The sequence below is a fragment of the Netta rufina genome (genome assembly GCF_964035555.1).
Source record: "Netta rufina genome assembly, chromosome: 16".
NCBI classification, from domain to species: domain Eukaryota; kingdom Metazoa; phylum Chordata; class Aves; order Anseriformes; family Anatidae; genus Netta; species Netta rufina.
The window spans coordinates 7,119,768-7,129,908 of NC_140140.1; the positions used below are offsets into that span (position 1 = coordinate 7,119,768).

General features: G+C 43.8%; 1 protein-coding gene across 1 annotated transcript in view; it reads left to right on the top strand.

Annotated features, from left to right (window-relative positions):
• The window catches only part of CEP250 (centrosomal protein 250), a gene marked incomplete at its 5' end in the record, with an annotated part of 30,990 nt that extends 21,348 nt beyond the window's left edge, over positions 1-9,642 (top strand). Inside the window, 9 exon segments of the mRNA XM_084296509.1 lie at positions 114-443; positions 856-981; positions 1,247-1,367; positions 2,891-3,045; positions 3,194-6,556; positions 6,747-6,902; positions 7,299-7,412; positions 7,585-7,632; positions 9,200-9,642. Coding sequence (XP_084152635.1) covers positions 114-443; positions 856-981; positions 1,247-1,367; positions 2,891-3,045; positions 3,194-6,556; positions 6,747-6,902; positions 7,299-7,412; positions 7,585-7,632; positions 9,200-9,487 — 4,701 coding nt within the window. The 3' untranslated portion in view covers positions 9,488-9,642.
• Between the last annotated feature and the right edge of the window lie 499 nt (positions 9,643-10,141).

The following is a 10,141-nucleotide window of genomic DNA, read 5'->3' on the forward strand; positions in this document are numbered from 1 at the left end:
TTTGTTTCCAATGTTGTTGTTGCTTAAAGTAATTCCTGATTTTTTCCTCTACTTCCTGCTCTGCTGCCTCAGTAGCAGCACTGTCCCTGAGGCTTTGTGCATCTGTGTTGTAGGTACAATCACTGCAGGAAGTGGTGCTGGAGAAGGAGGCTGGCCTGGCAGCTCGGGAGAAGCAGCTATTACAGGATCTGGAGGAGTCCCGAGCCGGCGAACTGTGCTTGAGAGACTCTTTGCACATGCTGGAGACAGAGATGGCTGAACTTCAGCTGAGGCTTTGTAGCACAGAGAACAGAGCAAAAGCATTGGCTACAGAGTGCCAGCAGGCTAACAGTGCCCATTGTGAAGCCCAATCACAACTGGACAAACTGCGATTGGTTCTCCACCACATGCTGTGTGACAGCACTGATACAAGCAGAGGCCTGGTCACTTGGAATTCAGGCAAGTGTGGGAAGGTTGAGGAGACTGTGGAGTACACATAGGAGAGCAGATAAAATGAAGGAGTGTTTCTTTGTAATCCTAATAGATTCATCCTTTCACTTCAGACTGACTCAAGCCTTGAGAAGTCATGAAAGCCTGAGGTCTCTGCACAGAGACAAGCTCCTGTTTATATGTGGAGAAATAACCAACACCAGAATTAAATAGAGGCCCATAGTCATGGAAGTGTATGTGCGTTCTTCCATGGAGCAGCACCCACATTAGTGGGCAGCAAAATAATGTTAGCCTATGACATGTCTTGCTGTAACGTGAACTCTAAGGCAACAACAAAGGTGCTGCCACCTTCTCCTATGTAAAAAGAGGCCTTGTTTGTGGGACCCCGTATTAAAGCTTGAAACACATTGGCTTTTTTCTTCAGAACAGGATCGTGTTTGGAGCCTAACTGTTTCTCAGGCCAGGGAAGTCCCTGCAGAGCTCACAGTGGACAAAGTGGCAGCAGCCATAGAAGACCTGCGTCAGGACCTGAGGCAGACTCAGCAAGATCTGGTAATGTGTCTCTGTAGTGCATCCAGAAATCCTTTCCTTCTGCTGAACTCAGCTGAGAAGCAGAGTGCTAGTGCAAGAACTGGTGTAAATTGTAGGCCAGGTTTGCTTGCTGCCACAGGGGAAACAGATGATCACGATTACATTTACCATTAATGTCCAACTGCCCCCTCCCACCTTGGTTACTTCTGCCTTTAGCTTTTGTACCTCCTTGTCTTCTGCCAGCAGTGGCTCTGTGAACTCATTTTGCTCTTCTTGCCTCTTCCAGAATGATGCCAGGAAGAAAATACAGGACCTTGAGCTGGAGCTGAGCAAGAGGCAAGCTGAGATGGACCACTTCAGTGCCTGCAATCAAGAACTACAAAAGCAGTTGACCCAATGCCAGGAAGGTACAGCTTTGCCTTTCCAACCCACTGAGCCAATCCTGTCTCATGAGCAGGGATTTCTGGTGTCACACAAGAAAAGTGCAGTGCCAGGAGATGGGAGGAGGGAAAAAGCAATCAAGCATGAGATTTGCCCATAGAACTACCAGTGAAAGCTTTTCATAACAAAGACCCAGTGGCTGGCACTGCATATAGTGCTATGACCGGTGATATGTGTTCAGAGGTGATCACTCTCAGGTAATATAACACTACAAAGTAGGTGAGACTTGATACCTTACAGCATCCTTTTCCATACACTGTTTAAAAATCCCAGCCTGCAAAAAACCTTATCTTTGCAGACTTCCTTATCCTCTTACATTGCCATTTCGCAGAGCATCAGTTCAGTGTTAAGCTACTGTGTTATTGTAATTGCCAATGCATCCTTTCTTCTGCTGTTTTTCCTAGTTTTCTGTTGTCTGATGCTTTTGCATCCTAGTATCTGAGCTCAGATCTGTAGCAAACACAGTTTCTTGCTCCCCTAGCTACTTCTTACTTATGTCTTCGGTAACACATTCACTTTGGATTTATCTACAATTTTTCATATACTTCTGATTACACCTTCCTCTAATATCTAGGCCTTCACAGAGCCCTCCAGGGCTTCTGTTCTCTCTGTATGAGAGCTGGACAGGCATCTCTGCTCTTCTCTCTGCTGTTATTTTCCCATTCTCCAAATCAGAATTGCTTTTCCATCTCCTTGTCTTGTTTTCCTTGTCTCAGACTACAGGAACAGGAAGTGTGGGCATTGCTCGTGCTCGTTGTTTCCCTCACATACTGCCACCTGCTCATGTAATACCTTTAACTATTCAGTATTTCTTTGTGTAACTTCTGTGAGATGGAATCACTGAACATTTTTCAGACTCTTTACAGCAGAGTCCTGCCTTAGATCATCCCTATTTCTGGAAGATTTGTAGCGTTTGGTTTTCTTATCATATATGCTAACAGAGTACATACTTTAAATTTTGCCATTGGGTAGATTCTACTTGTCCCACTGGTCAGTACTTTTCCTGTTTAGACTAAACTGCTAGACAGGAACTATTCCTATAGTTCTATCTTTTAGCTTGTTTTAGTTCCTGTCTAATCCTGTGTGCTTCGGGTGTCACTACTGGTATGATGCTCAATTGTTCCTGCTCTGCTGTTGTCCTAGTATCATGGAATATTTCTTTTCTTTTTTCTCTATCAACGCACAATGTATTTCCCTAGTATCCTTTTGGACAAATACCTTAAAGTGTATCTTAAAGCACAATGTTGGTATCTGTTCTATTTTCTAAAGCCTCTTATGTTGTCCTGGTCATTAACTGTGTCATAGTCAGTCTTTACTTTTGCTTCTTGTTCTCCCCCGCCCACCCGCAACCCTTTTTCTTTAGGACTCTAAATCTCTCATCTACTGTAAAACACAGACAGACAGGAAAATGTTTTCTCCCTAGGATACAAATCACTTTGGTTTTGCTTTGCTTTGCTTTTCACCTTCTCTTTGATCTTTACTGCTGCAGAGAGGCAGATGGCAGAAGACAAGAAGAACTCTCTACAAGCTGCCTTGCAGGCAGAGGCTGCTGCTCTAAAGAAGGAGGCTATGACTCTGCATCAAGAGGTGGCATCTTTGGAAATGAAACTTGAGAGCACTGAGAAGCAAAGAAAGGATGTGCTGGTAAGGTATAAAGGGCAATTTCTTGCATAATTTTTTGGTCTTCTCAAACTGCAGCCCTTGACTGCCACCAAAGTGGGAGTTCAAATCTAGTATAAAAACCAAACATATATAAATGGAATTATTGAATCTTTTTCTTGCTGTATTGCAGCATGAACGGGACAGACTGCAAGCAGATGAAGAAAAACTAATGTGGGAGATAAAACTTCTTCAGGAATCAGTCACAGCTTCTGAAACACGAGCAAATACAGCAGCAGAAATGAATCACTCCCTTGAACAAGAACTTCAAACTACATTGTCTATCTTAAAAATAAAAAATGAAGAAGTGCAAACTCAGTGGGACAAAATCCAGATGCTACAGAAAGAGGCAGCAGATGTAAAAGCTTTGGAGGAGAATCTTACTCAAACAAATGCCATCCTATCAAAGAGAGAGGGAGAAATGAAGTTATACCAGGAACAGATGAGAAAACTGGAAAAACAGGAAGAAATGCATAAAACAACTCTAGATCAGATCATTAAGGACATTAAAGAGAAAAAAGAGAAGACAGAATCCCAGCAAGAACAAATAAAGGAGCTAGAGAAGCAGCAAGAAAAACAGATGATTGCCGCAAGCAAGATGAGCAAAGACCTAGAAGACAGAGACCAGGAGATCAGAACCCAGCAAGAAACTATACGTGAGCTGGAGAAGCAACAAGAAGTGCAGAGGGCTGCTGTGAGTAAGATGAGCAAAGACCTGGAAGACAGAGACCAGGAGATTAGATCCCAGCAGGAACTGATACAGGAGCTGGAGAAGCAGCAAGAAATGCAGAGGACTGCTGTGAGCAGGATGAGCAAAGACCTGGAAGTCAGAGACCAGGAGATCAGGACCCAGCAAGAACTGATCCGGGACCTGGAGAAGCAGCGAGAAACACAGATGACTGCTGTGAGCAAGATGAGCAAAGACCTGGAGGAGAGAAAACAGGAGATCAGATCCCAGCAGGAACTGATACAGAAGCTGGAGAAGCAACGGGAGGTGCAGAGGACTGCTGTGAGCAGGATGAGCAAAGACCTGGAAGACAGAGACCAGGAGATTAGATCCCAGCAGGAACTGATACAGGAGCTGGAGAAGCAACGTAAAATGCAGATGACTGCTGTAAGTAGGATGAGCAAAGACCTGGAGGAGAAAAAGCAGGAGATCAGATCCCAGCAGGAACTGATACAGGACCTGGAGAAGCAGCAAGAAATGCAGAGGACTGCTGTAAGCAGGATGAGCAAAGACCTGGAAGTCAGAGACCAGGAGATCAGGACCCAGCAAGAACTGATCCGGGACCTGGAGAAGCAGCGAGAAACACAGATGACTGCTGTGAGCAAGATGAGCAAAGACCTGGAAGACAGAGACGAGGAGATCAGAACCCAGCAAGAAATGATACATGAGCTGGAGAAGCAGCGAGAAACGCACATGACTGCTGTGAGCAAGATGAGCAAAGACCTGGAGGAGAGAAAACAGGAGGTCAGATCCCAGCAGGAACTGATACAGGAGCTGGAGAAACAACAGGAGTTGCAGAAGGCTGCTGTGAGCAGGATGAGCAAAGACCTGGAAGACAGAGACCAGGAGATCAAATTCCAGGAAGGGAAAATAATGATTCTAGAACAACATGGTACATCACAAGTGAGAAGTCTGCTAGTGGATCTTGATCATATGAAAGGAAACTTGCAGGAAAAAAATTTAGAGCTTATGTCTCTGACTCAGCACATCCAAGAACTGGAGATGCAGAAAGAACAGGTGAAATCTTTGCACGCAAGTCTTGAACACCTTGGAGCAGTTCTTAGAGACAGAGAGAGTGAGTCTGACACTCAAAGGGATCAGTTAAGACTCTTCCAGCAGTACAAGGCGCGTCAAGAGGAGTACTTGCAAGAGCTTCATGGTAAAATAGAAAAGATGACCCTTTCTTTATCTAAAAAAGACCAGGAGCTTGAGTCACAGCAAAAACAAATTCAGGAAGCTGAAGAAGTCATGGAAATGAAGTTGAAGACTGTCCATGATCAACTGGAGCAGACATTAGAAACTTTAAAAGAAAAGGACAAACTCCTAGACATCCAAAAGCAACAAACAAGGAAACATGAGGAAAAAACAGAAGAGCAAATTAATGTCTTATATAAAGACTTAGAATACACTAAGGCAATATTGAGAGAGAAGGATTTCATGATTGAATCTCAGAAGGAACTGATTGAGACTTTCCAAAAACAAGAAAGAGACTTTGAGCAGCAGAAGGAAATTCTGCAGCATCTTAAAGTGGCTCTAAAGGAACATGAGCAAGAAATTATATCACCTAAAAAACAATGTGAGGTGTGCAAAGAAAAGGAGGAAAAGCATGAAGCTGATCAAGCAAGTCTTCAAGAAACAAAAGTGACTCTGAAAGAAAGGGAAAGAAAGATAGAGATACTGGAGGAGACTATCTCTAAGCTTCAACAGCAAAATGAAGAGGCAGTGATGCAGACTACAGCTATACTGCAAAAACTAGAACATGCTGAATCTTCTCTAGCAGTTAGAGATCAAGAGAGAGTGTCTCTGCAAGAGCATGTCCAGGAACTTCAAGAGCAGAAGGAGTTGGAAGGCAAACAGGCCAAGAGTCTACAGCAGGACCTAAACAAAATGAGCCAAACAATGAAAAAGAAAAATTTGGAGATCCTTAAGCAGTCAGAGCAGATTAATGTGTTCCAGCTTCGTGAAGAAAGCATGAAAGTAGCACTAACATCTTGCCAGAATCAAGTAAATCTACTTGAGGAAGTGTTGAGGAAGAGAGATCAAGACAACAAAACTCTTATGCAAAAACTTCAACAACAAGAAGAAGAGCTGAAGACCTTGCAGAATCTCCAGCTTATGCTATCTGAGAAGAAAGAAGAGATTAGACATCACAGAGAGCAAAAGAAGGTCCTGGAAGAAGCCTTGCATGAGAAAGAATGGGAGACTAAAGCTCAAGGTGAGCAAAAAAGGTTAGAAGATGAGGAAATGAGAGGTCTTCAGGAAGATGTCCAGCACATTCAGCAGACGCTGATAAAGAAGGATGAAGAGATCAAGTGCCAGAGAGACAAAGTCAGGTATTTAGAGAAGACTCTGACAGCGAGAGAACAAGAGCTTAGGAGGCAGAGTGAACTCCTGAAACAATTAACATCAGCTTTGCGATGGAAAGATGAAGGGGAGACCCTAAAGAAACAAATCCAGAAACTCCAAAAATGGGAAGAAGAGGAAGCAGAGAGGAAGAAAGTCCTCCAGGAGAGAGACCACCTCTTGAAAAGGCAGAAGGAGCTAGCCCAGCAACTGGAAGATGAGAGGAAAGTAAAAGGAGAAGAATTGAAGCGTGTGATTGCTATTTTGAAGCAGACTGAAAGTGGAGAAATCGAATGGAAAGAGAAAGCACAAGCACTGACTGTTGCCCTTACTAAGAGTGAAATGGCCAATGGAACTTTGAGGGAAGAAATAGCCATCTTGCAAAGTATGGTTTTAGACAGGGACGAGGACCGGTTTCATCTTCAGGTAGGCAGTATGACTGATCATTAGTCAACTAAAAGAAAATAAAGTGCTGTTTTGGCCCGTGGACCAGGAGGGAAAGAAGGGACTTAGCACTGTCCATTCCTGAAGCTGGTCACCCTCTCTGACTTGTTGATCCGGTCCTTCTAACCTTTATGTGGCACCAGCTCACATAATCTTCTCTGTGTATACCCAGCAGGCTATTGCAGAAGGGGAGCAGCTATCATGGGTCACAGAGAAGAGACTCCTGTCACAGCGGCTGGAGTGTCTGCAGCAAGCAATTGCAAGGCTGGAACATGAAAAGACTGAGCTGAAGCAACTCAATGCTGAGCTCAGGAGGACTCTTGAGCAGGTAAAACAGGCTTTCACTGCCTCTCCAATGCCTCATGGCCTTCTAGAACACAACACATTTCCATATACTGCCCTTTGGAGTCCTCTGCTTTTTTACCTCCTCTCCCACTTTCCTCTGTGGACATACACTTTCATGTTTTCCTTCTCTTGGGGCCACACACTACTTTCATAGATGAACATTCACTTAGGTACTACTCTTCATGCCCTGGCATTGCCATACATGCACATTTGACACTCTTGTGTCAGAAACCTCCTCTTGCTTTTTCTTTTCCATAGTCTACATTGAGTGCTTTTTGCCTCCGGCTTTCTCTGGTGTAAGTAGAGATTTTTCTGAGTAGAAATCTCACAATTATGTCCAGGCTAGTTTCTATGACTCTTTCTCCTATCCAATGTGCAGGTGGAACGTGAACGAAGAAGATTGAAGAGAGGTTATAGTGGTCAGTCACTGCGAGGTGCATGCAAGTTTTCTCTCTCAGAGTCTGATGAAGACAAGATGCCTGCTTCTAGACAGGTGTGAACAGAATCTTACTTGGTGGGAGAAGGGCCTGGTCATACAGAGAAACTATATGGCAAATCCCAGTGGCAACAGTGTCCTCCCTATATAGACCTAATGTAAGTCTAATATAGACAGTTACCCTGCCCAGACTGGAAACTAACAAGAAATTCTTGCTTTTCCTTCACAGGAGGAGGCTCATGCTCTCTCCAGTCAATTAGCTGAGTTACAGAATCAGGTGAGGAGTAGTTGTCATCAAAAGCTGCTGTAGCTGCACTGATGAGCACAACTTTACATGATGTTACAGCACAAGTTTTGTTTGGCTGGGTTCCAGCTGTCAGGAAGTGAGTACACCAGGCAATAAAAATAACCAGGTAGCCGTATCTGTTGGTCATGGTCAAACGACACTATTCATCTAGATCTAGTCTCTGACTTTCCGTGTCAGGCATGGTGCGTGAGGAATTGGAAGAAATTCAGAAAATTGAAACTTGCCTGAAGCCAGAGAGTATTCTAAGGATGTTTCATTTGAGCCTTACCCATCCTGTCAACGGTTTCTATTTTCCCTTGATTTGGTTAAAAGTGGAGCTTGCATCTTATCAGAATTCCAGGGACACGAGGCAGTGGCTGAGCTTGTAGCTTTCAGGCAATTATTAGTATCATACTCTTATTCTGTGCTAATCACAGTCCCAGTATCGGACTAAGTCAGAGACCTGAGCACTATCAGGATACTTGTTTTATCAGTGTAAGAGTGTACATTCCAATTACTATTCCATCATTTGATAGTGATATTTGGGTCAGGTATGCCCTGGTCTCCCTGAGGATGTTCACAGGTGATAAGGGCAAAATGCATATAATACTACTGTGGCTAAAGTACATAATGCTTAGCTCTGGAAAGTGAGCTAAGCACACTGCTGAAGACTACAAGTTATCACCAGGAAGCTTCAGTGTCTGAAGTTCTCTTGCTAGAGATAACGAATGGTACCACTTTCCCCTTATGACTCATGTCTCCCTGCACTGTGGACCTGTTTCCATTCAGCAGGAAAATAAAGGTGCTCTGGTCAAAGAATAGTCCTTAGCTCGCTAATGAGGGCACTGCTTGGTTATGGGAGACTGTAACTTGATCTTCCTCTTTCTGGGAGATGCTCTAAGCAGCAAATGGCCATTTTTCCCAGTTGTATCTACATTACCTGCCAAAGTGTGGGAGGGTTTTTCAGGTTTTACATCCCAGTTTCACAAAGGTGTCTTTGTTATTTCAGATATAATGTCAGATCTGTCCCTCTCTTCAGTAGTGTGGCTCCCTAGCTCTGAAGTTAGGAAAAAGGAGTGTTTCATCCCTTTTCATGTGTTGTTAGCAGTTAAGTTTAAGGCTACATCATAACAGAACAGTTATTCCTGAGTACCTTGCCCCTGAATAACTGGTCTTTCTTGTGACAATTGTGTAACCAGTAGTCCTGCTGAGGAAAAAGCACGTGGAAGCTGTGGTGTTAGTAGTGCAAATTTCTCTTTTTGAAAAAAAAAAAAGAATTGGGTTCTAAATCATGTAGGAATCTCTTTTTCTTTAGCAAGTGTGAAAGAATGAAAGATACCGGTTTTGTACATGTATATGGTGTGACAGAAAGAAACTGGAATTGTTGATCATCTAAGTTCTGTTCAGGGTGAATTTGGAACCTATTACTCCCCATTCACCAGTGACAAATGGTTGGTCAGGGCCGGAGGATGCTTCTACACTGACAGCTGGTACTGAGGAGCCAAGGAGGGTCCTAACAGCCTGGGCTTCTCTGAGCTCAGCCTTTTGCCTCTTTCAGGTTACCTTTCTGCAGCAGCAGTTGGCACAAGAACGAAAATACAAGCAGGACTATATTGCGTGTTGTGCAAAGACCAGCCAGGAGCTGTCAGACCTTCACCAAGAGCTGTCTTATTCCTTGGCAGCTGTGGTCAGGGAGCCCAATGCTGCTGTTCTGGAGGCAGAGACCCAGAAGCTGGATCGGTCTCTGAACCATACCTTCGCACTAATGTCTCTGGACTGTGAGTATCCTGAGAGACAGCCATTGCATTCAACAGTCAGATCCACCACAAGGGATGGCCTGAGGTAACAGGACCGGTGTACGACCAAAGGCCTCAGCGGGACATGAGTCAGTGGCCTGCTGTAGCAGGTGAACCATGGCAGGATGATTAGTTCTGAGGTAAGAGAAAAGTTCAGAGCACAGCATTCACTGCAAGGTCCCCCGCCAGATCAGTGGTGGGACAAAACTGGTGCTGGCTTGCATGGATAAGGTGAGGGGCAAAAGTAGGCACAATCTCTTCTTCCAAAGTGCTCCATCACAGCATGCCTCATCAGTCTCCACATGGCTCTCCAAGTTAGGTTATTCCTGTCAGCTTCTGTACTGTTTACAAAGACTTTTTTGTATGGTTTTATTTTTTCAATAAACTTACATTTCTAAAACTCAGGAAATGCACAGATTTATTTTTTTTCTCATTAGGTTCTTAGAAGTCAATTCAGTATTTGGATGAATCCATTTCTTTCTGTACTTAAGGTAGTGATGAGCAGTATTCTGTGGGCAGCAGAAGAAAGATATTTTGTTAATACTTTCTTCTTTTGTTGTATAGGTGTAGCTGGACCCTCACAGTTGTCCTGTCCTGTACTATTCCCAGAGCTGGTGTAGGAAGTAGAGGTACACTTGTTCTGTTTGCAGTTGGAAGCATCTCATAACAACAGCAATTACTTTGTTTAATAAATTGTCCACTAC